The sequence below is a fragment of the Haliotis rubra genome, unplaced genomic scaffold (genome assembly GCF_003918875.1).
Source record: "Haliotis rubra isolate DU_JTF1 unplaced genomic scaffold, ASM391887v1 Scf304, whole genome shotgun sequence".
NCBI lineage: Eukaryota > Metazoa > Mollusca > Gastropoda > Lepetellida > Haliotidae > Haliotis > Haliotis rubra.
The window spans coordinates 1,200,904-1,227,833 of NW_025766974.1; the positions used below are offsets into that span (position 1 = coordinate 1,200,904).

General features: G+C 41.7%; 1 protein-coding gene across 1 annotated transcript; it reads left to right on the top strand.

Annotated features, from left to right (window-relative positions):
* Window positions 1–557: 557 nt before the first annotated feature.
* Window positions 558–24,659, top strand: LOC124282841 (ionotropic receptor 25a-like). Its single transcript, XM_046718879.1, is given in 13 exon segments — window positions 558–666; window positions 1,037–1,209; window positions 1,769–1,894; window positions 15,492–15,644; window positions 15,789–15,896; window positions 16,971–17,066; window positions 18,710–18,892; window positions 19,519–19,567; window positions 19,570–19,851; window positions 20,657–20,808; window positions 20,878–20,948; window positions 24,478–24,535; window positions 24,537–24,659. Coding segments are annotated over 12 exon segments (1,512 nt in total). The 5' UTR covers window positions 558–666; window positions 1,037–1,098.
* The last annotated feature ends 2,271 nt before the right edge of the window (window positions 24,660–26,930 follow it).

Consider the following 26,930-nt stretch of genomic DNA (forward strand, 5'->3'; position numbering starts at 1 on the left):
AGGCAGCAGCAGCTCCACCGACAACCCTTCACAACATCATTTCCCCTTTTACAACCACCCGCATCGTGGACGATGTCGACATTTTTAACTTTTGGGCGACAGGTACGTGTACACTTGTTCCAGATTCTTCAGCGAATTCGAAGACTCATGACACACAATGTGCCTCCAGGAGTAGAACCATCCACGCATAGTTCAGCAATATATTTTTTTTCTCAGGCTTCTTAATTCTGTAATACTGTCGCCCAAGCCAAACTTTTATTATTCACACAAATTCAGTTCGAAATGATAAAGGACAAAGGAAAAAATGTATAGGGATGATACAATTCTTTTTTGTCCAGCTTATGACTTTACAACATTATTATCTCGTAATTCCTCTGCAAATATGTGTGTTGATGTCCCCACCTCTGTTGTCAGAATACCCCAGTCTGTCGGGCTGGCTGGTTGTTTTGGACACTCGGACAAGGTCCTGTCCGTTGAACCTCTTCCACGAGAACCTCCTGGCCTATATAACCCTCCACCCGGGGTCGTGCGGGGCGGAGAATGACACGTTTGTTTTCCAAGTGCACACGACACCGTTTGACTACCGCGACATCGTGGCAGATGTGGCGAACTACACACATTCCCCGAGTGACTCTGTCGCCTTCTTGTATGATGAATCGGGAAAAGGTATGTACATTCAGTGAAATCACTGTCGCACTTCGTCGTAATAATGGTTCTGTCATATCACCTGAAGTAACTTAATTCCATAAATCCAAATATGTAAACATATTTTCGTCAGAATTAACCAGTGGCTCCTGATTGTGGAATCTGAGAGAGGTTCATTTCGATGAATTAGTATACATATTTGAAAAGATGTAAAAGGAAAATACTTGTAGGTTGTAAAAATACTTGTTGATTTGTATGACAAAATTGTTGACATGCTGATGTTCCGCCAGCGTACGTTGGTACACCTTCCCAACGCCCAAGCTGTAGACGAGGGGATATGGTATCGGCAGCTAATTCTCTGGTTTGGTCTCAAAGTCTCAGTTTCTTACAGAGTACCATGAACAGATCAGTCTGCGCAAAGTCAACCATTTCCTGTTCCACCTCGAGTTGCCCATGCCACATGACAACATACCGGAAGTGCTTGCTAACCTGACTTTGAAAACCGACGTCCGATACGTGTTTCTGATGGGAACATCGGGGTCTATAGAAGATATGCTTAGACACGTCAGTGGGATTTTCTAATTCAGAGCAAAATCAGTTTACAGAAGATAATGACAGAGAATATACATTTTCAATGATCGCTATTCTACAAATCAGTAATATTGTGAAGAGTCCTCCATTCTAATAAACCAGAGTTTTCAGCTCCGGAAATCACACCGCTGTAAAATCAACCGACTTACTAAGATGTTGAACACAACCGTCGCCATACTTACGCCAAGTTCTGCAAGTTATTTAAGTGCTGCATGACTAGTTCTGCTGCTAAGCGAGTACCATGTCTCCCAAGTTTGACGCAGTTAGCATGGTTAGGATTGAGTTTAAATGTTAGGAATACTCAGTATATCATTCTACACGTTTGGGTCTTGAAGATGTTGCATTCAGGTGGTGTATAGATTGTGAGACGATTATTCGTTTTCAAGTGTTGGCCCTAAACGTGTTTAGATAAAACGCTCCAGATGTACATAAGGAAGTCAACACATTCCTGAACACTTTTGGTTTTGTATGTGTTCACATTGTACACATCCCCGTCACACATTGTATAGTGAGGTTGGAGATGTCTTTGTAGGCACATCGGCTGAACATGTTGTCTGGGCGGTACCACTGGCTGCTGCACACCACCGACGGTATCACACCTTGCTGTGACAAGAGCTACGACCACAGCATCCTCGTCATCAAAGACCTCCACAGCACGGTAAGTGTTACCAGCATGCCGTTCCACAGAAACAAGTCATGCTCTACCTTTTGGAGTAATATTAGTCCTAATACTAACTGTTAATGCAGAACACAAAAACTGATACTCTCATCAACAGGGTTTATTGTATTGATATTTAAGGAGTTACAGTTCAAAATAAATGGCTGCTGCAGAGGACTTGATGAATATCATTGCGTTCACTTGAAGAGTAAAGTTGCTGATGAGCTGATGAGGTTCAGAAAACTACAACAAACAATAGCTTTCGATGAAATTCAGAAAATGTACAAATTTCATAGTACATAACATTCAATGTTTCATTCGAATGATATGTGAATACATTGAAATTGCAAAAGTAACAACTTCAAATTTACAAATAATTGTGTGAAATATATTAACAATTGCACAACCAATTAACATTTTGGCATATATACAATTTCATTGTAATTTAGAGATAGTACAACCTAGTATAATAACTTTGACCTTATAGTAACCTTTTTAGGGTTTATATTTGGTCTAGGATAATTATAATACCTAGAATTTGTTGTCGGGGAATTAGCTTGGGACCGCAACACCTTCAAATAACCAAGAGAAGCATCGATTAGTGGCCAGTCTTTATTCGGAGCATTTCATGAGTCAATTATATAAAACATCAGCATTTCAAACTTGGACAATTAATACCTAATATGAAAATCATGTGAATTAATGATTGCATAAACCTTACTGACAATATACCTTACAATAAACAATGACCAAGATTAAACGGAAGTGAGGACACTTCATATTATATTGGAAGCATAATACACATGATGTAGCGCAGCTGAGAAATATGCGTAGAGAATGATGAGGTAACTGTTCAGTAAGACACTTAGTACATGTGCTATCAATTGCTAAAATAATCTTCCATGGAAGTCGCAAATAATAGGCGTTATATAGTTTGGTTACATCCAAACAGAATACAAACTAAGCAGAATAATAAAAATACACAAAATAATATAAATGTTCAGCCTGCTAGCTGAATCATATGACCACATCTGAATATCCAGACTGTTGTGAATTACTAAAGATCATATGCCGAACGGCATGTTATTGAATAAGTATACATATACATACTTTGAAGCTTTACAGTACTGAGAACGTAGCAATATGTGAGCAACAGAATGAAACAACAATTTATATGCGCTCAGTAGTTTTGCGTGTACCATATTGTAACTTCACCTAATATGTACATTGTTTAAAAAACATTGGTTGATGAAAGGTAGCATGGAACATTTGAGTTAAAGACATATGATAATCATTTAGAAATACATTCACTGACATTCACTTTCATTGCAAACACGCAATCAAATATACAACACGTGCGCAAGAATTGCTTTGCTTCCACGAGCCCGATCATATGTAATTGTGATATACTGAACCTATATTATGTCTTAACGTTACTACATGATACTGTAAACTATTTTGATGTAAGATTGTTAGATTTGTTCTACATGGTCTGACACAACTATGATACAGATATTCCTTGTTGTACTTTTTCAATACTGCCTAGATAAATGATGATATTGGCCTAAACTAACAGTATGGAACGTAATAGAAAACAGAGAAAATATGAACATAATTTAAGAACATACAATGAATGAACTGAACATGGCTTTACCTTCAAATAACCAAGAGAAGCATCGATTAGTGGCCAGTCTTTATTCGGAGCATTTCATGAGTGAAATACCCCGAATAAAGGCCGTTATATATACCCCACCGATGCTCTCAGAGTTCGTGATATGGTCGCACGTTCAATGGTCACTTCTTTAAACAATACTTACAAATGCTGCTAATCTTCACTGCTGACTATCTAAATCTTAAGATTACCTCGTAGCTTTGAAAGACGTGAGAGTGCAGAAATGACCAAATTTATCTAACAGTTTTCTCGGAGAGCGTGTTATCATAGAGTAATGTTTACTTCTCTCTCCGGACATGTCGTCTTAACAGTTAGCACATAAGGCTTATCAAGAAAACTTGGGAATGAAGACGAGCGTATATCGATACTGACAGATTATAGACTTGGGCCGGACCATGCATGTAGTCTTAAAGCTTAACACATAATGCTAATTATCTTACAACTTGGAAAAATGAAGATCAACAATAACTGAGACAGCGTTTAGTATTCTCGTTATTGAATAAAATATACAAAATGTGCTGTTTAGTCCTATTTTATAAAGTCACAATTATTTATTTAAGATTGAGGAAAGTATGACGTATTTTAGAACTATGATATACCCCTGGGCGTCGTGGAGCTTTTGTCCTCAAAAGCTTTTATGTTGAGAACAGTATACAATTTTTCAAAATACAATGAAACAAAATAAAGGAATGAATACAAGAAATCCAATCACATCAAATATCAGATATATAAATGATTACACAAGATAATATATACACAATATAATGTATTGCTCAGATGCAATGCCCACACATAAATGTATCTACAACATGTCTGTCTGACCAAGGACCTGATAAAAACTGTTGTGGACTTGAAGAATGTATGCACTAAAAGGTTGTGATAAAATCTTATGGAGTTTACGGGCATTAAGAAAAGATATTCTTATGTTGTTAGGGATAACAAGGGAAGTTGTAGTCAGCTTGTTTGTAATGGTAAATCCTGGCCAATCAACAGAAAGAGTAGGGAAGAAATAACCTGAGATTCGAAGGTTGTCTATACTGTAAGGTGGCTGAATGTTCCAATAAGAAGGGCACAGAGTCAGGGACATGACTGGGACAATAACGCAATCCGGACCTGTGGTCAGTTCTAGCAAGAGACCATTCTGAGAAGCGGAGCGTCGGCGACATAGAAGGAGCAAGACAGAAGCAACAGCTACAGTGAGTAATCCTAAAAGGATGGACACGTGATAGTCAGCCAGATCCCGTAGCACAAAGTCAGATACACCTGTACTAGGAGTAGTTGGAGCGATGTAACTGAGATCTGGAGGCATCACAGCTTTGACAGGGGCAGCCCGGGTGACCAACAAAAGGGCAGCAGTTAGTGAACGAATTTTAAAGAACATCCAAAGGGCGAAAACAAAGGTTATACCAGAGATAGTACTGGCAATAATGGCAATGAGGAAGTTTGTATTCAGCCATGTGGTTTGAACAGCAATTTTTCCATCAAGAAGAGGCTCAGCTATTGTTTGAAAAATAGTTTCATCTCTCTTGGCACTCTCTGCAATATGCTTGAGACTAAGATGGGCCTTATTGTCATTTGCCAAAGTATCAGACATCATGTGTGAATATATTTTAAATTTTGGAATAGAAAAAATTAAGAGCTTTCTGAAACGTTGTATCTCCGGCAATTGTTGAGAGTGCAGATGAATCAAAGAAATGTTGAAGTAAGGCTAGATTGACAGGGGAAAAGTTTAGAGATGTCCCCTAAAGGAATTGTTGCAAGATGAAAAGGCTGCTGGGTAGGAGAATGTTTCAGTTGATAATGAGCAGTAACAAGGAATTTCTAGAACACAAAAGGAACAACCAGTAACCATTCTATGGCTGCCCTTACAAGCAAGCTTCAGAAAGGGGATCCTGTAGACGAGAACATGAGAGTCATCTATCATTAGTATCTTGGAAGGCTGTGGTTTGGTAATGTAACGAAAATCACAGAGAGCCTTCACAGAAGATTTGATGTTTTGAAACAAGGCAAGAGTACACGAAGGCATAGTTGTAGAATGGACTGCAATACGAAAGGGACACTGAAGTAATATGTCATCACCGAGGCAAGAACCTGTCATAGAACTAGAGAGTTCAACATATTGTTGATGGTCTTGTGAAATGGCAATAATATCTGGAATATCTAAAAGTTGTGTAGCATGAGATGAAGTGTCGTTGATGGGTAAGGGCAGAGATATTATTTTGTATAGTTGGTATGGCTTGGTCATAGAAGACAACGGGAATTTTACTGAAATGTAAACATTGGATTTTGCACGGGTAAAGATGAATTTAGCATTAGCATAATAATAATTTGGAGTCGTTTGCAGAATCTTAAAGGTCGGGTACTTTTGGGCAAGAAGATTTGCAATGTGATGTACAGTCTGTTGTAAGATCTCAGGAGGGATTAGGAGTGGTGACAATTTATGCTTGGCTAGATCATGAATACCTAACTTTAGTTCCTCAAGTTGATGTTCTACAACATACGCTTGTTCAATCTGGTCAATTAAAAGTGATGTCAGTGTTACAAGGGAGGACTGAATGGACTTAATATTTTTCTCTAGAGCAAGGGAAGTAAATTGAATAGCGTCATGGTTGGCCTTTACACCTTTCACAGCATTTTTAAAACGAGTATCAACGACTTTCATGAATGATGACATATGGGCAGAGTGTTGTTTGAGGGTATTTGAAAGACTAATGTCATGTTTGGTGAGAGCATTTATGTGTTGAGCAAGTATGTCGACATCATTTGTAGTTGCCGTTCCAAATAATGTCTTAGACAAAGAACCTACAAAACTTAAAATTGCTCTTTTGGAGCGAGAGGAGGTAGAGCGACTGGTTTCAGGAATGAGCTTCATGATTTGTTGACGTGTTGCATTAAGTTGAGTAACACACTTGGTTTTGACAACATTTAAATGCATTTGAAATTGATTGAGGAGTGGACAGATGTTGTCACCCTGGTGACAGCCGCTCATGGTGAGAATACGTGGAACTGGTGGGAGCTTGACTTCGTAGGTGTGGACCCAAAATTCTGTGGCAAAGTGAACTTTGGAAGTTGGCTGGTAGATGATTCCATAATTAAGTCGTTGAATTGGACTTGAACACATGACAGGATGAGCGAAAACAGTCAGTAGCCAAAGCAACACCAGACTCCATGCAGACCCTTAGAGAAACGAAACAATGGAAACCAATAAAACAATGATGACCTGGAGATGCAAAATGTCCTGCAGTAACATATGCAAATCCTAGCACTTATGAAACACAGAAACTATGTAACTGTAGAAGGGTTGGTCAAACATTATCTGAGGAACCAAATGAAATATCTTCAAGAGACTGAGGAGAGTGAGGTATGCCTGGAACTACGTGAAATACCGAGGTTTGCGTTTGCGTGCATGCCCAGAATTTGTCTTGTGCTTATGGAAATGTTTGAGAAGATGAGCGCTGAGGTTTGATGAAGGTTCCCAAGTGGTTTTGGAATATCCAGTCCATTTGACCTGATAGTGTTTCCTACCTCTAATGAATTTGCAGCGAAGGATCCCATCAATAGGGAATGTTTGACTTTGATGGATGTCAATATCATGTGTCTGAGAAGGAGAAGGAGTGGGTGAAGAAACGGGGATGTCATGATCAGGCATGTTTGATTGTGAAGGTACTGGGATTGTGTCATCATCGGAGTCATCTGTTCGCTGAGGAGCTGGGGATGGACATGTAGTCTCTGTCTCGCTATCAGGAACTTGGGTATTGGGCTGATTTTCAGTTCTCTCAGTGTAAGCTTTCAATCTGTTGGCATGAACGAGGGACTTGTGGACTTTGGCTGTGTGAGAATGCTGTAGTTTGAATGTGTAATTTGGACCTAAATCAATGATAGAGAAAGGACCTGCCCATTTGCTTGACAATTTGGAAGAGAGACCTTTTGGAACCGTAGGGTCAGTTAGAAGGACCTTGTCACCAACGGCGAAGGAAGGGACCTTAGCCTTCAAATCTGTATGCTCTTTGTTGATTTTCTGACTTATCTTCATGTTCTCTTTGGCTAGGGATTTGGCAAATTTGAGATTTTCCAAGACCGTGTTGAGATGTTTCTCAGCAGTTTTCCCTACTGTGGGCTTGGGAAGTAGGCTCATGTCTATTGGAAGATGCATTTCCCTACCAAACATGAGATAGTGAGGTGTATAACCAGTGGAATGACATGGAGTTGAACGCATAGCCATCATGATACAGGGGATGAGATCTGCCCAATTGGATTGATCACGCTCAACATAAGCTCTGAGGGCTTGCTCAATGGTGCTGTTCCGTACGCTCACACATGCCATTAGTCTGAGGGGGTGATAACTTGAGGTATAGTGGTGCTTGATTTCAAGGAGCTCACAGAGAGCATTGACGAGCTTTGACGCGAATTGCGTCCTCTGTCAGAGAGAAGAGTGCGAGGTGCCCCAAATCGAGTAATCACTTCATTGAAAAGAAGTGTAGCAACCTCACTAGCTTCTTGTGTACGCATAGGAAAACCTTCTGTCCAACCCGTGAGAGAATCAACAACCAAGAGAACATACTTGTAGCCTGCCTTGGTTTCAGGAAGGGGACCTAAAATGTCAATGTGAAGGCGGGAGAAAGTGTCTTCAATTGGCATTGGGACCATTGGAGCTGGCTTGGCATTGACCTCTACGTTTGGATCGCTGACAGATATCACAAGATTTGATGTAGTTTTCAATATCTTGATACATGCTTGGCCAGTAATATTTGGCTAAGAGGGTGTGCCGAGTTGAGTCTCTACCGAAATGACAACCACCTACTTTTGAATCATGATAAGCATGCAGAAGATCTTTAAGCAGAGAGAAAGAGGCACAACCAATTGAGTGGCGACCGAGGGCGATTGTTTTGGAACCTCGAAACTTTGATTGATAAAAATGGTAAAGGACACCATCACAGATATCAAATTCTTGAGCACGACCTCTAAGACCCTTGACCTGAGATTCACTGTAGGATTCTGGAATTTCACCTTTCTGAAGAAAATCAATAATAAGCCGCAGATCTGGGGAACTGTATTGTTTGACATCTATTTGGTCAACATCTAACTCAGATGACACTGCAGAGACAGATGGACAAGAATTTTGTGGTTCATTGACATACACAAAATCAACAGCTAGGGAGACAGAATCGTCAACTTTGGGCATAGCAGAAGCAGCGTGAGCTGTGATGTTTGTGACAGAGGTAGATGGTGCAGAAGAGGCTGAAAGCCTATATTGGCACTCATCGGTAGAGTGTTGTTTGGCTGTTTGTGAGTGGGTGGTCTGGTGCACTTTGGGCTTATCAATACAAGAAAGAGAGTCTGTAAGTGAAGCAACATTTGCATTAACATGAGAGGGCAGGGGAGGGGATGGTATGTCATCAGTGACTGGAAGAGATTGGGGTTCAGGATACTGAGTACGAGAAATAGCATCAGCATTCGCATTAGACTTCCCTAGACGGTGTATAACTTCAAAATCATAGCCTTGTAGCACCAGTGACCATCTGCCTAGTCGTCCTGAATCTTCTTTGAATTTATGGAGCCATGTCAAAGCTTTGTGATCTGTGTACACCTCAAATTTCTTTGATGCCAAATATACTCTAAAGTGTCTAATTCCTTCTACCACTGCCAGGCATTCTAAATGTGTGACACCCCATTTTCTTTCTGCTGGATGTAAAGATCTGCCGCCATAGCATATCACATGTTCACGTCCCTCAGTGTCCTTTTGACCTAAGATGTACCCAATGGAAGTATTTGATGCATCAGTGGTGAGAATGAATGGATGAGAGGAATTTGGATAAGCAAGAACTGGAGATGATGTAAGTTTTTGCTTAAGTGTAGTGAAGGCCAGTTCAGCTTTGTCCGACCAAATGAAGGGAGTGTCTTTTTTGAGAAGATCATAAAGTGGTGAAGCAATTCCTGAAAAGTTTGGGACAAATTTTCTGTAGTAACTGGCTAAACCTAAAAAGTGTCTAACAGCATGCACATTCTTTGGTTGGGAAATTTTATTGACTGCTTCAATTTTGGATTGATCTACTTTAATTCCCTCTTTGTCAAAAATGTGCCCTAAATACTGAACTTCTTTGGCAGCAAACTTACACTTACTAGCTTTTAGTGTAAGTCCAGCTTGTTTGATCTTTTGGAACACACATTTCAAATGGGTCAAATGTTCAGAGAAGGTTTTGGAAAATACAATCACATCATCCACATAAATCAAAATGTATTTCCAATTCATTTCTTTTTAATGCTTCTGATATTGTGCTTTGGAAAGCCATTGGGGCATTTTAAGGCCTAAAGGGAGGGCGATTCCACTCAAATACACCATCAGGAGTGATGAATGCTGATTTGTGTTTCGTGTCAGAATGGAGGGAATCTGCCAGAAGCCACTAGCACAATCCAGAACACTAAAGAATTTTGCTTGACTTTCACCAACAGTGTCTATGACATCTTCAAAACGAATGAGAGGGAAGAAAATGGGCTTCGTGACAGCATTCAAACGTCTGTAGTCGACGGCAAAACGATAGGTGTTGTCACGTTTCCGCACCATAACCACAGGGGAATGCCATTCAGAAGAACTTGGGGAGATAATGTTTGCGTCCAACATTTCATCTATTTGTTTGGAACATTCTTTCCTGATTTCAGCACTTTGACGATAGAAGGGAAGTCTTACTGGTCTGGCATCACCTGTTTCTATTTTGTGTCGATGCAAATGAGTTGTACCTATTTCAGACCAGTTTTGGGCAAAGGCAGATCTTTGAGAATGTAAAAAGGATAAGAGAGTTTGTTTTTGATCTGAAGAAAGATCAGATTCACTTAGATCAAAAGATATATCAGCTGAGGATTGCGAACTTTGGTTTTGTGATGAATGAGCAGAGACCTGAGGTGGCTCCAAGTTGTTTTGAGGAACATGAGGGTGGGGTTGAGAAGATATGCGACTGGAATGATCTAACCGTGAGGTAAGTGATGAGATGACTTTAGGGTGATATGATGAAGAAGCACTGAACTGATGTGACATGTTGGATACACTACTTGATTTGTGATTGAATGAGCGACCTGAGTGTGAGTTGAATGTATGATCTGAGGGTATGTGGGATGAATGACTAGAGTATACATTGACCTGTGGCGACATGTTGGATGTACAACCTGAGTCTTGTGTGACTAAGTGACCTTGGTGGGGAGTTGGATAAATGACCCAAGTGTGTGTTGGATGAATGACTGGAGCATGCATTGAATTGTTTTGACATGGTGGATGTAGAGGACCTAGTGTCTGTGTCGAAGCGTGTCTGACAGAACTGATACAGAGGAACTGTCAATTTCTGAAGTGGTTGCAAGGATTCTTTTAGTGTTTAAGTGGACATCTTTATCTGTTGGATTCAGCAGTCTCATGTACACACCCTTTTTGGAGTTCCTTACAAGACACCTAGCACCTTGAAGTTTTGTTTTGGACAGTTCAGGGACAGGTTCAAGTAAAAGGATAGCATCTCTTTTGTTTCTAGAGATAAGAACAGGAACATCTACCTGGTGTTGGGCGGGAACAACCACTTGATGCTTACACCTAGCAAAACCTGCACTTGATTCAACCAAAGCAACAGTTATTAGACCTTCATGAATGTAAAGACATTTAGTAGAGAGACAGACTACTGCTTTGTTAGCCTCTAAAAAGTCCATGCCGAGGATGAGAGAGTGATGAAGAGAGGAGAGAACATGAAACGTTTGAGACAGAAGAACATTGCCAACGTTAATTTCAAGGGAAATGGAGCCTAATACTGAGTGAAGTTCACCTCCTACTCCTGTTATTTGACTAAGATGGGACTTAGATAACTGTTCCCTTGTGTATCCTGCCTTGTGTAGGAAGCGCATGCTGACACAGCTGATGGATGCACCTGTGTCAACAAGAGCTGGGGTCTTCACTTGCTTCACCTTTATCAGAACAGTGTTCTTGACCAAGGGAGCCACAAGTGAGACCACTGATTTCTCATGCCTGACCTCAGAAATCTGAGAATCAGGCGCGAGTCCCTATTGTGTAGAGGTCTTATTCTGTGAATAATAAGCACTGAGACAAACGCTAAAATGGTGTCCTAACTTATTGCAGTATGTACAGACTGTGTTGAAGTGTGGGCATGCATAACGATTTGAGCAATACATACCACAGCCATGACATTTCTGTTGGAGGTGAGGTGGCACTGGTAGTCGTGGTCGCCGTGGATACTGTGTCTGAGGGTGTGGGTACTGTTGGCTCTGGAATGCAGGTCGAGGCAGCTGCCTGGGCATGTTCATTGGATGAGCAGTCATCGGCGGTGGAGGCTGGTTGGGAGGCAGCAGTTGCTGCAGCTGTTGTTGTGGAGGCTGTGTTCGTCTCTGCACTGGAGGTCTGTGGCTGTGGACATCTTGCTGTCCAGTAGCTGCTGCGACTGCGTCAGCCTGCAGAGGTGCGGGCGTTGCCTTGGTTATCAAGGTGGCAACCAAATTCGCGAGCTGGTCCACCTTCGCTGCAATATTGACATCACCTGAATTAGCTGTAAAGGATTTTTCAGCCAATGTTGCCTGATGCCTTACTTCCTGTAAGGTGGTAGGTTCTTTGTTGTAGACAATCTGTCGTATTTCCGAACGAAGCCCATTTACTGCTATTGCCACAACAACGGAGGTAGGGAGGCTGAGGTGTGTCGTGGCAGCTTGAACTTTGGTAACGTAGCTACTGACAGTCTCGTTAGTAGCTTGGGCCATCTGCAGCACACTCACGTCAAACGAAGTTTGGGAGGAGAAGCGTTGGTCAAATGACGCCTTTATTCGAGGGAGATTATTTCGATCTCCGTCAGGTAGCTCACGATACCAGAGTTTAGCTTCTCCTTCAAGATAAAATGGTAACAGTTGGCATTTCCGTTCATCATTGAAGGAGTAAAAGTTTGAAAAGTTTAGAAAGTCCTGCCACCAATTCTGGCCATTTGCAGTTCCAGAGAACCCCTCGAGTTTCACATGTGGCATACTTGCCATAATTGTGTTGACAGGCGGAGTTATTGTTGCTCTTGTTGATGGTGCCGACGTAGCAGCAGGTGTCGTCGAAGTTGCTGCGGTCGTTGGGATGACAGATGGAGACACGAGGATAGGTGATGATTGTGAAACCGAAACGGGACTGAGCAGGCTGGTCAGCAAGGACCTTGGCTCTTGGCCTCTCAGCTTCTGTCTGTAGTTACTGGGTGTTGCGCCGGTCATCTAGGATTACCCGGATTCTCCACCATTTATAATAACTTTGACCTTATAGTAACCTTTTTAGGGTTTATATTTGGTCTAGGATAATTATAATACCTAGAATTTGTTGTCGGGGAATTAGCTTGGGACCGCAACACCTTCAAATAACCAAGAGAAGCATCGATTAGTGGCCAGTCTTTATTCGGAGCATTTCATGAGTCAATTATATAAAACATCAGCATTTCAAACTTGGACAATTAATACCTAATATGAAAATCATGTGAATTAATGATTGCATAAACCTTACTGACAATATACCTTACAATAAACAATGACCAAGATTAAACGGAAGTGAGGACACTTCATATTATATTGGAAGCATAATACACATGATGTAGCGCAGCTGAGAAATATGCGTAGAGAATGATGAGGTAACTGTTCAGTAAGACACTTAGTACATGTGCTATCAATTGCTAAAATAATCTTCCATGGAAGTCGCAAATAATAGGCGTTATATAGTTTGCTACATCCAAACAGAATACAAACTAAGCAGAATAATAAAAATACACAAATAATATAAATGTTCAGCCTGCTAGCTGAATCATATGACCACATCTGAATATCCAGACTGTTGTGAATTACTAAAGATCATATGCCGAACGGCATGTTATTGAATAAGTATACATATACATACTTGAAGCTTTACAGTACTGAGAACGTAGCAATATGTGAGCAACAGAATGAAACAACAATGTTTATGTGCGCTCAGTAGTTTTGCGTGTACCATATTGTAACTTCACCTAATATGTACATTGTTTAAACATTGGTTGATGAAAGGTAGCATGGAACATTTGAGTTAAAGACATATGATAATCATTTAGAAATACATTCACTGACATTCACTTTCATTGCAAACACGCAATCAAATATACAACACGTGCGCAAGAATTGCTTTGCTTCCACGAGCCCGATCATATGTAATTGTGATATACTGAACCTATATTATGTCTTAACGTTACTACATGATACTGTAAACTATTTTGATGTAAGATTGTTAGATTTGTTCTACATGGTCTGACACAACTATGATACAGATATTCCTTGTTGTACTTTTTCAATACTGCCTAGATAAATGATGATATTGGCCTAAACTAACAGTATGGAACGTAATAGAAAACAGAGAAATATGAACATAATTTAAGAACATACAATGAATGAACTGAACATGGCTTACCTTCAAATAACCAAGAGAAGCATCGATTAGTGGCCAGTCTTTATTCGGAGCATTTCATGAGTGAAATACCCCGAATAAAGGCCGTTATATATACCACCGATGCTCTCAGAGTTCGTGATATGGTCGCACGTTCAATGGTCACTTCTTTAAACAATACTTACAAATGCTGCTAATCTTCACTGCTGACTATCTAAATCTTAAGATTACCTCGTAGCTTTGAAAGACGTGAGAGTGCAGAAATGACCAAATTTATCTAACAGTTTTCTCGGAGAGCGTGTTATCATAGAGTAATGTTTACTTCTCTCTCCGGACATGTCGTCTTAACAGTTAGCACATAAGGCTTATCAAGAAAACTTGGGAATGAAGACGAGCGTATATCGATACTGACAGATTATAGACTTGGGCCGGACCATGCATGTAGTCTTAAAGCTTTTAACACATAATGCTAATTATCTTACAACTTGGAAAAATGAAGATCAACAATAACTGAGACAGCGTTTAGTATTCTCGTTATTGAATAAAATATACAAAATGTGCTGTTTAGTCCTATTTTATAAAGTCACAATTATTTATTTAAGTAAGAGGAAAGTATGACGTATTTTAGAACTATGATACTAGCAACGAAAGGGTAAAGTACAAAAAAGCATGTCTTTGGCCAACTGTTGTGTACTTAATAATATATTTAACCATCCTCCAAGGGAGTTAACTGACTGTAATAGTGCAGTCTCCATCCCTGCCAAGCTGAATTGTATGGTTCGATGGTAGCGCCACCACACGCGGTAGCTATGCTGAATGCTGTCCCTTCTACGTGCTTCCAACTGACCAGTCAGAGCCCACGTTTAATATCACATGCACTTAGACAATACCATGGCGGAGGCCAATCAAGACGATCTCATAGATAATCAAGAACGTTATCACAATAAAACAGGCCTTATCTTATCAAGTGCGTCAGATCATTTGAGCACCATGAATAAAAGCCTGAAAAGATTTGGAAAATATCTGCCTACACCCAGCTGACAGTACACAAGCTCTGCAAAGTCTGCAATCGACCGAAATCTCCATGAGGGCCGCCATGTTATTGACGAACCGGATGTCGATGTCATTGCGCGATTTTGATTACATTATGCATCTCCACGTTAGTCTAGCCAAAGTAGACTTCCATTATTCCAGCCTGGTTCGATAATGGTGAAAACCTATCGCCCTTGCTTCAGGAGGAAGACAATAAATAGACACTTGGGTTGGACCGTTTGGCAAACAAATCTAGCTGAGCTGGGAATACTTCAGTTGTATTAATCATGAATTAAACTGAAACTTTGGTTCAGTTTCATACACCGTATTAACTACAGTATACGGATCTGATAATGAGATCACGTCACGCACCACAGCTTCCCAGTGAATACTTCTGTTGCGTTTGTCTGGAATTTGTTGCGTTCCAGTTCGACAGACGTGTCACATGTTTATCTGCGTGTTTACTGAGCTCTGCATTACAGGCAACCATGGACAACGAAGAGCGGCTCATTGGTTTCACGGCTGACGTCATTCAGGAGATGCATGACGTCATAGCTGCGACGTCGGACCCAGTGTGTGCCTGCTCCTCATCATGTAATTCCTGCAAATCTCTCTTCGACAGGTCGCTGAACAAGGTGAAAACCTCAAGTCATAACAAAATATCATCCATAATTAGATATACAAGTTAACACCGTTAATTCTTATCAGACATTTCATGACCATCAATAAACACATAAATACAAATGGCTGAAATAGAACTTACTTTGCATGTTTTCTAGGTTATCGAGAATGACACTCGGGTATTTGGACAAGAAGATGCCACTAGCAGTGAAGTGAAGTTTACACTGTGTAAATACACCGGCAACGACACAAGAAGCCTCTCTCAGGTCAATAAAACCGATTTTCTTTAATTACATTCTACAAACACGAGACATGTCCACAAGGATGAGACAAAACAATCCCAATGACCCTTTGGTCAATATAGCGGTGCCATGAAAGAGTATACTATGTCAGAAAGTAGATAATATATTGTAGGTATACCTGACGACGACATGTAGATATCATAGGACCGTAAGCATTCTGTCATCTTTGTATACAGTTACACTGGAATATACAAGTGGGAACCTGAACCTTATGAATCCGGCATATATAGGTTTTTTGGAAAACTATCGTGTTAAACATGTTATCATTAATATATGTTTGTGAGTCGATTTTTGAAAGGACGTGCTTCAATCCAAAGAATATTTCATGAATAACCACACACGTGAAAGGTTTGTGCGCCCAGCAGGTTCCTAAAGTGCTATTGTATGACATGAAGGCTTGGCGGATCACCGCCCCCTAATGTCGCGATGACCAGGTATAACAAGAACGCTAAGGATTTATATTTCAGGTTATTATTGATTAGGTCTGGATCCATAATTACGACAGAGAGGGTTTCTCAGTAACCAGATCCTGAAGAAAAGAATGACCACTCCGTTTAAAACAGCAAAGTCATAATGTATATTGTTGATTCTTTACCGAGTCTATCAACGTGAAACGTCAAGGTACACTTGCTGCCATCCATCAGGACTATGTTCAGTTTTCAGCAGTTTTTGAGAATGAAGATGCGAGCACCACCATTGACTAAACTTGTGTTCACGTTTCATTAAACATCAACACTTTCGTGGTCAGAGATCTACCGAGGGCCAACAATAAGCTGATGCAGGCCTTGTTGACAGACATAATTTGACGAAGGATAGTTCACCTGAAGACTGACTGAGTTTGTTTTTACGCCGCTTTTAGCAATATTCCAGCAACATCAAGGCGGGGGGCCACCAGAAATGGGCTTTTCACCTGAAGAACAGATGAAATAAGTCTCTAATATTTAAGTTTGATGTACGTTGGTTTCACCATGTTTTGATATCGTATGATCTGATATACTTGTACATGTGGTCACATTGACGTGTCTCCTCTGTGCACAGGTGGCCACGTGGAGTCAAAGCGGTGGGGTGGAGTCGACAGAACAGCTGTTTGTCAATGGTGTCAAGGGCGTGGTCCTCAGGGTAGCGGCTGTTGTGGTACGGTACAAACGTCTCGAAAATGTTCTGTCACTACCCTGCTCTCACCTGTCGCACATGACCTCATGCACCCAATGATATAGGGTAGTGTATCGGTTTAAGAGTTCCCGTGACTAACACACCGACGTTCCTGGATAAGAATACTGAGGGAAGATCATCCCTCGGTAACCCCCTCCACCACACAGGCCCTCGTGTCTTTGCGAAGATTCAAGATTATTATTTTTTTTTAGTGTTTTGAGATGACCCCCGACTCGAAATGCTACACAGTACAACACCTTATCACAAGGCCGGACACTTCGGTATACCCCACCCGCTTGCTTTGCCGATCGCTACGCTACCATCGCATGTAATCGATTAAAACTTAATGTGAACATAATCATGGATGATTGGCCTATCGATCACCTATGATGAAACCTACCAATCGATTGAAACCCGATTTTGACAATTCTTTATTGTTATTTCTGCAAGTCGATTGAAACCCGATTTTGACTCTCAACTAAACGATCTTGACACAAATGGATGACGATATGTCCGCACAAAACGGGATGTGGTCGAAGCAAGCCCTCTGATTGGTCAAACCTTGCAAATCTGCAATTCTTTATAAATTCGCGGGATTTCTTTCTTTCATCGACTGCTTAATGTAAGAATATATTTCGAGCAATGGCTTCTCAAAAGAATGCATAAGTTGTAAATGTCTCCTGAACAAGAATCAACCAACCAGAGGGCTTGCTTTGAGACCACACCCCCGTTTGTGCGGACACATCGTCATCCATTTGTGTCAAGATCGTTTCGTTGAGAGTCAAAATCGGGTTTCAATCGACTTGCAGAAATAACAATAAAGAATTGATAGGTGTCATGAGTGGGGCTCGATAGGCCAATCATCCATGAATATGTTTACATTACGTTTTAAACGATTGCATGCGATGGTGGCATAGCGATCGGCAAAGCAGGCGGGTAGGGTGCACCGAAGTGTCCGGCCTTGTCATTATGTATTGTACTGTGAAGTAGTGGTGGTCCGATTAATTGAAATAATCGAAGATTGGTCGCAGTGACTAAACGACCAAGCAATCGATCATGTTTTCTCATAATCGAACACAAACAATTCTGGAACACTTGTTTTCATTAACAGTATTTTCACTAGGTTGGTTTTGTCTGTTACATTTCATAAGCACTACAAGCTCGTTCCAAGTCATGATTGAATTTATCTTGAAGAATTTATGTTCCTCCCTACTAGTCACCCTTTAAAGATGTGAAATTTTGCCCAAAAAACCCCAAAGAACTACATGTTTTTTTCCTTATTTTTGTGTGCATTAACACATTTCATAAATGACGCTAACCAATTATTTTCGATGATTGATCGGTTGTAATGAACCAATCATCAATTATGAGATTTTAACCAATTCCCACCACTACTATTTAATCCTAGCAAAAACACGAGGGCCTGTGCTCCACCACCACATATTATGGTCGCAACGTGACCTGCCACACAATAAGTTAATATAAGTGAAAAATCTAAACTTCATATATACCCGTCTCTACTTCAAAATGAGTGAAAACAATATAGTGAATGTTGTACGCTACGGTCTTATGAAAGAAAGTATCTAAATACATTTATTTTAATATATGATAATTCATATTTTAAGGAACCTCCGTTTGTAATCCGCAACTCAACGGGAGACTATTCTGGCTACAGCATTGATGTGCTTGATGCCATTTCCAAAATAATCGGCTTTACCTACACCGTGAAAGAATGCTATGACGGTCACTATGGTAACATGGACTCAAACAGCATATGGACCGGCTGCATCAGGAACATCGTTGAAGGGGTATGGTTGTAGTCCTCCGTCAACATTACAATCGTCAGTGAGAAACAGATTGAGAAGAACATGAAGAACTATAACATTGAAGCAATGGTTATGAAATGTTACTACTGATATATTACCGACATTGATAAAAATAATATGACATCATGTGAAAGCAAAGGTGTTCCACCTCCACCAAAACCAGATCTGAGATGATTAAAGTTATCAGCAACACATTTCCTAAATGTTACTACATTAAATGTTATAATACGGGGCTAGGCTGTTTGATCATTACATTTAATACGTAATAACGACAAAAACACTGTCTACCAAAAGATACTTCCCCACCATCTTTTTTCAATTTAATTTTTAAATGATCTCACTTACTTTGCTTCCATATTGTTCTATGTCCAGCTTTCGTAATGAATGAAGAAAAGCAGACATATGCAATTCTTTGATAATTTCGAAATGAAATAGATGTACTGATTAATTCTTCATAGCCTATTGGATACCCTCATGACATTATCGTTACTGCAATCATTCCCTCTGTTCAGTGATTTTAAATTGACGCTGGTAGTTTACAGAGAGTATTGCGACGTGAAAGAATAAAACAAACAAGCATACATTCCACTGGTAAAATATCTCCCTAGGACTCTGACATCATAGCAGGCGCTCTGACAGTGACGGCAGACAGAAGACGTGGTGGACTTCACCCTCCTACTACGACTTCGCAGGTATACAGATCGTCATGAAGAAACAAAATCGGCAAATCAGTTTGTTCTACTTCGCCGACGTCTTCACTCCTCTGGCCTGGCTGTGTCTGGGCGTGGTCATCGCAGTGACCAGCATCATTCTACTGTTGTTTGACCGCTACACGCCCACTAGGGCGAAGGACTCGACTGTGGAAGGAGAGGTGGTCGACAAAAAGGCTTTCGATTTGAAGGAGAGCATCTGGTTCGTGATGGGATCCCTCACCATGTCCGGTTAGTTAGCTGTGGGATACTTGAAGGTCCTGTCCCATTTGTTTCTGCGAATGTATCCCTGTGGATTTGTCTTAACGCCGATGTGAACATAGGGCAGCTTGATTTGAGGGGAAGTCTAAGGTAGTCTTACCACGTTGGTGAAGCCACTCAGAAACCATTCAGTACAAACCGGTTTTATAGTGCACGAACGTCTCAACCAAAGGGATGCAACTCTGTAAAGCCAGTTGATTCTGTCGAGGTATGATAACACATAATCAGTCAGTTCACACACTGTGACCCTCACTTCCTGCTAGTTATCTCTGATGGGGCTGAAGGGGTCGTGGCCATCAGGTATTACGGATGTACAGCGGGTACCTGTTTTTGCATTGAAATCGACCTGAACAGGATCTCAGTACAAAACTGTTGATCCTGGGCGAGTCCCTTATACATAATAACGAAACGTCTTTCTTTCGGCTTTGCCTGTGTTGTGCGAATCATTCTTTGATCAAATATGATGCACTTGTATTCTAAATTTAGTGAGGTACATTTCAATACACGGAAATGTACCTGGAACACATCTCTAATACCGATACCACAACGGTCCCTGGAACCGGAAGTTACGTACCTGAAGCACCACTTACAGCGAACCCTTCAGAAATACTTGGACTTTTCTATCCAGGTTTATGTCTAGGCTGGGTGGCTGGTTTCAAGATACGAGCAACGTTATAAACACTAGGGCTGGTGGGAGAACAAGGTTTTTGATATTAAAAGGAATGTTAATTGGGTGTCCTGAAGTATATCTGATTGTTTTTCCCTTCCGCTCCAGGGGCAGGTGTTCCTCCTAAAAGCTTTTCCGCACGCCTCCTGGTCGCTGGATTCTGGTTCTTCTCTATCATCATGATGTCCACGTTCACCGCCAACCTGGCCGCTTTCCTCACCGTGTCCCGCATGGGACGTCGCCATCAGCTCCATGACGGAGCTAGCCTCACTGATCCGACATCAGGTACTCCGTGGTCGCCGATTCCTCAGTGATGACCTACTTTAAAGAGAATGGCTGCCATTGAGGAGAGCTTCTACACCATCTGGAAGGACATGAGCATGGGCGGTGGGAACAACAGGTGAATATGTGAACACCAACATCAGAGAATAACCAGTCTCGACCACCCACCGATTGTAACACAAATAGTAAGATAAGAATTGACCAATTGTTTAGAGTGAACGTATTTAACTTTGCTTTGCCCCTAAACCATATCGGGAGGTAAATTCAATCGCCAGCTCACATTCCGTGTTATCCTACTGATACTTTTTGGGTTCAACTTGTTTATTACATGTTCTTATCAGTTTCAGAAAACACGAATAGCCTTATAGGATAAGCATCGGGTTTAATGGGCACTTGTGTCTCTGATTCCACACGGTTATTACGTAACACTCTTTGAACCATTGGTTTCGCAAGAGTTACTCTGAAAAGGCTGCCACAGTACAAACTCATCTTTTTTCATCTCGTTGGTGACCCCCCTCTAGTTCGTCACTGTGACGGCCTGTCCTATATAGGTCTTCAGGGTGTAGGTCGGACCTACGACCCTAGTACGATACCTGTTCTATGTCCTATCTAATAGAAATTACGTTGATATTCTGCCGTATCCAGTACGCCACGTTTCTGGTCTGTCCTGTCCAGACGTCACTGGTATGCATGGTCTAGTACTGTACGTTGATAGCCTGCCCTACCTAGTGCTTCAGGTTTAAGGTCTGATCCCACGTTGTGCTTTAGGTTGATGGTCTGTCCTACCTAGTGCTTCAGGTTTAAGGTCTGCCCTACCTAGTGCTTCGGGTTTAAGGTCTGTCCTACCTAGTGCTTCAGGTTTTAAGGTCTGTCCTACCTAGTGCTTCAGGTTTAAGGTCTGTCCCTACCCTAGTGCTTCAGGTTTAAGGGCTGTCCTACCTAGTGCTTCAGGTTTAAGATCTGTCTTACCTAGTGCTTCAGGTTTAAGGTCTGTCCTACCCTAGTGCTTCGGGTTTAAGGTCTGTCCTACCTAGTGCTTCAGATTTAAGGTCTGTCCTACCTAGTGCTTCAGGTTTAAGGTCTGTCCTACCTAGTGCTTCAGGTTTAAGGTCTGTCCTACCTAGTGCTTCAGGTTTAAGGTCTATCCTACGTTGTGCTTTAGGTTGATGGTCTGTCCTACCTAGCTAGTGCTTCAGGTTTAAGGTCTGCCCTACCCAGTGCTTCAGGTTTAAGGTCTGTCCTACCTAGTGCTTCAGGTTTAAGGTCTGTCCTACCTAGTGCTTCAGGTTTAAGGTCTGTCCTACCTAGTGCTTCAGGTTTAAGGTCTATCCTACGTTGTGCTTTAGGTTGATGGTCTGTCCTACCTAGCTAGTGCTTCAGGTTTAAGGTCTGCCCTACCCAGTGCTTCAGGTTTAAGGTCTGTCCTACCTAGTGCTTCAGGTTTAAGGTCTGTCCTACCTAGTGCTTCAGGTTTAAGGTCTGTCCTACCTAGTGCTTCAGGTTTAAGGTCTATCATACGTTGTGCTTTAGGTGGATGGTCTGTCCTACCTAGTGATTCAGGTTTAAGGTCTGTCCTACCTAGTGCTTCAGGTTTAAGGTCTGTCCTACGTTGTGCTTCAGGTTTAAGGTCTATCCTACGTTGTGCTTTAGGTTGATGGTCTGTCCTACCTAGTGCTTAGGAGTTAAGGTCTGCCTACCTGGTGCTTCAGGTTTAAGGTCTGTCCTACCTAGTGCTTTAGGTTGATGGTCTGTCCTACCAGAGAGTGCTTCTGGGTTTAAGGTCTGTCCTACCTAGTGCTTCAGGTTTAAGGTCTGCCCTACCCAGTGCTTCAGGTTTTAAGGTCTGTCCTACCTAGTGCTTCAGGTTTAAGGTCTGTCCTACCTTGTGCTTCAGGTTTTAAGGTCTGTCCTACCTAGTGCTTCAGGTTTAAGGTCTGTCCTACGTTGTGCTTGAGGTTGATGGTCTGTCCTACCTAGTGCTTCAGGTTAAAGGTCTGTCCTACGTTGTGCTTCAGGTTGATGGTCTGTCCCTACCTAGTGCTTCTCGGGTTTAAAGTCTGTCCTACCTAGTGCTTCGAAAAGGTTTAAGGGGCTGTCCTACCTAGTGCTTCAGGTTTAAGGTCTGTCCTACCTAGTGCTTCAGGTTTAAGGTCTGTCCCACCTAGTGCTTCAGGTTTAAAAGGTCTATCCTACGTTGTGCTTTAGGTTGATGGTCTGTCCTACCAAGTGCTTCAGGTTTAAGGTCTGTCCTACCTAGTGCTTCAGGTTTAAAGGTCTGTCCTACCTAGTTGCTTCAGGTTTAAGGTCTATCCTACCTAGTGCTTCAGGTTTTAAGGTCTGTACTACATTGTGCTTTTAGGTTGATGGTCTGTCCTACCAAGTGCTTCAGGTTTAAGGTCTGTTCTACGTTGTGCTTCAGGTTGATGGTCTATCCTACGTTGTGCTTTAGGTGGATGGTCTGTCTCTACCTTGTGCTTCAGGTTTAAGGTCTGTCCTACCTAGTGGTTCAGGTTTAAGGTCTGTCCTACATTTGTGCTTCAGGTTTAAGGTCTATCCTACGTTGCCAGGCTTTTTAGGTTGATGGTCTGTGTCCTACCTAGTGCTTAATGTTTATGGTCTGTCCTACCTACATTGCTTCAAGGTTTAAGGTCTGTCCTACCTAGTGCTTTTAGGTTGATGGTCTGTCCCTACCTAGTGCTTCAGAGTTTAAGATCCTCTGTCCTACCCTAGTGCTTCAGCAGGTTTAGGTCTGCCTACCCAGTGCTTCAGGTTTAAGGTCTGTCCTACCTAGTGCTTCAGGTTTAAGGTCTGTCCTACCTTGGTAGCTTCAGGCTTAAAGGTCTGTCTTACCTAGTGCTTCAGGTTTAAAGGTCTATCCTACGTTGTGCTTAAGGTTGATGGTCTGTCTACCCTAGTGCTTCAGGTTTAAGGTCTGTCCTACCTAATAGTGCTTCAGGTTTAAGGTCTGTACCACCTAGTGCTTCAGGTTTAAAGGTCTGCCCTACCTAGTGCTTCAGGTTCCCAAAGGTCTGTCCTACGTTGTGCTTTTAGGTTGATGAGTCTGTCCTTCCCTAGTGCTTCGGGTTTCCAGGTCTGTCCTACCCTAGTGCTTCAGGTTTCCAAGGTCTGTCCTACCTAGTGCTTCAGGTTTAAGAATACCATCCTACCCAGTGCTTCAGGTTTAAGAGTCTGTCCCTACCTAGTGCTTCTGGTTTTAGGTCTGCCCTACCCAGTGCTTCAGGTTTAAGGCTTTCTGTCCTACCTAGTGCTTCAGTTTAAGGGCTGTCTACCTGCAGTGCTTCAGGTTTAAGGAGCTGTCCGACACGTTGTGCTAGGTTGATTGGTTGTCCTACCTAGTGCTTCAGGTTTAAGGTTTGTCCCTGCACAGGTGCTTCAGGTTTAAGGTCTATCCTACACGTTGTGCTTTTGGAGTTGATGGTCTGTCCTACCTAGTGCTTCAGGTTTAAGGTCTGTCCTACCTAGTGCTTTTAGGTTGATGGTCTGTCTACCTAGTGCTTCAGGTTTAAGGTCTGTCCTACCTAGTGCTTCAGAGTTTAGGAGTCTGTGTCTACCCTAGTGCTTCAGCTTTAAGGTCTGTCCTACCTAGTACTTCACGTTGTTTATGGCATCTCATCATCTCCTTCCAGCTTGGCGGTATGGGACTACCCACTCGGGGATAAGTACGTCAATATCTGGAAGCACATGGGAAGGCACTGGACTCTTCAACTTCACCGACCACGCTGTCAACAGTGTGTTGAATGATAACGTCGCCTTCATTACCAGATTCGTCAATCATCAGGAAGTACCCTCTCCATTGCAGGAACTGTGAATTGTAGCTGCGGTAGGGGACATGTTCAGCGTGAGGGCCCTATGCGTTTTGCTCTGAAGAGAAAAGTCTGTGTACACCAAGAAAATATCATCAGCGTGGGGACCTACACTGAATAATATTCACACTCTACCAAACCAAGTTTTCACAAGCTGCAGAAATTTTATTGATTGTAGAATGATGACTTTGGCGTCTTTAAGGGGCATTTTTAAAGTAGAAACAGTCTGTCTTCCACATGCACTAGGCTGTGTTTCGGCGTTTTGAATCAAACATGGCGTTATAGTGTTTCAGCACCCTTGTTTTTCGCTGTTTTTGACAGCGTTTCCTCCTCCAACTCAACGAATATTTAATCGGTTGCTTCTGCATGTTTAAAATGTCGTTTAAAATGCCCATTTAGCACGGAAACAAAATTCATTGCAACAGAGTATAAATGGCCTCACCACGTTTATGTTTACATATGACTATCAAATTTTAAGTGTTCCCATACTTTGTTTGTAGGTATTATATATCTTGTCTTCAAGAATGCCACATCATACATTGGGTTTTCGATATAGAACAATCATATGTGACATTTCAAATTTGAAATACGTACATGGTGGCATGTTTGTGACATTACAATGTTGAGTGGAGACTATCGTTATTCGAACCACCTCCCCATTCATGACCCACAGATGACATGTAGCAAAAAGCAGAGGCGTAGGAAGAAATTACATTATTCGTCTACCCAAACGAACATGTTAATGCCACATATTGTATTGTGAAATATACTATCAAAAGTTTAGACTCCTGGTGTAAATGTCGCCAGCCACTTACTTCAGTCAACTGTTCAAAGTAGATTTTACAAATATATTCCATGCTGTTTAAAAGGTACTGTTTACACATGAACTGATGTATTGTAAACCAAATTCAGCGTAACGTTGAAAAGATTGTATAATGAGTTCAATAAATGATGGAACTCGAGTGAAAGTGGCAATTCTTAACAAACCTTTACAGCAAAACACAGCTGTTCACATGCACGATTTTATGCTCTTTAGCAATTTGATGCATGATCCTCGTGCGATTCATCGACCTTATAAGGTTTGCAGTTGGTTCCCCAATTAGTGGGGAAATTCATTTCGATGTAACCATATATACATACATAACATGTAGTGAGTGTTTAAGCGAATCTAAACGATGGGTAGTATATATTCGTAAATATGAAGCGTTATGAAGCTGACATGTATATAGCATCTGGAGCTTCAGAAGAAGCGTCAGCTGGGTATTCAAGAGACGCTGGTGGGATGAGGGCAAACTGAACTGTCCAGAGAGCTCCACCGACCAGGGCTGATCTGGAGTCTCTCACTGGAAGCTTCATTGTGGTGGTTGTTGGTATGCTTTCTGGATTGCTTGTCCATTTTCTGGAATGGTTTTTCAAAGAGGAAGGTACGTTTTATTTCTTGGTATCGCTTTTGCTGGTTTCAAAATCTTCTTTGTCTTGTTGGGTGTGGTTTACGCTGCTTCAAACAGAATACTGCCCACTTCAACAAATCTCCCCTGACGCGATGTTCCTCTCTAATATTTCAGCAATCCCCAATCACACGGGTGAGACCGACTTTGTCAGTAGCAAGTCGTCCCTAGGGATACCAGGCTCCACAACATGGAGGTTACTGTTGGGGCTACCATCACGAAGGCTGCACTAAAGCCGGACAGCTAGACATCTTGACATCTTTTCGGGCTGCAGCAGTTTGGGGCTCACAGAGCTAGATACCAAAACGCGGCTTCGTTTGTGCTCCACTCCGTTAGTTTGCGGCTCATACATCTAGACATCTTTCGGACTGCTGCAGTTTGGAGCTCACTCACCTGGACGCTGAGTGTGACGTGCTGGTCTTATACAACTGACGCCGAGCCTGAATGCCTGTGAATAACGAGCCGGTGAATAAACTGGTCACATGATGTGGATTCCTTGAATAGGGTGTGCTCTCTATACGCAGATCGACACCTGGTCAATACGTTGAACGCATCCTGCATTGTTCCAGTTTGAAGAAGAATATGAACGGTGTTCACAGCTATGCCAGTACTTTCATGTCGGATTCAATCACATTAGGTGAAAACGGTTGTCATGGTCAGTAGAATTGTTATTCTGCTTCTTGTATGCAAAATGGCTAATTATAGAAATTTTACATTCCACACTATGCAAATGCTCAATCAGTTTTCATCTTGCGAGTATATGTGTTTACTATTAATAATTGTGTTTTATCTTCTGCGTGCCGGCCTGATAACAATCGGTCGACCATA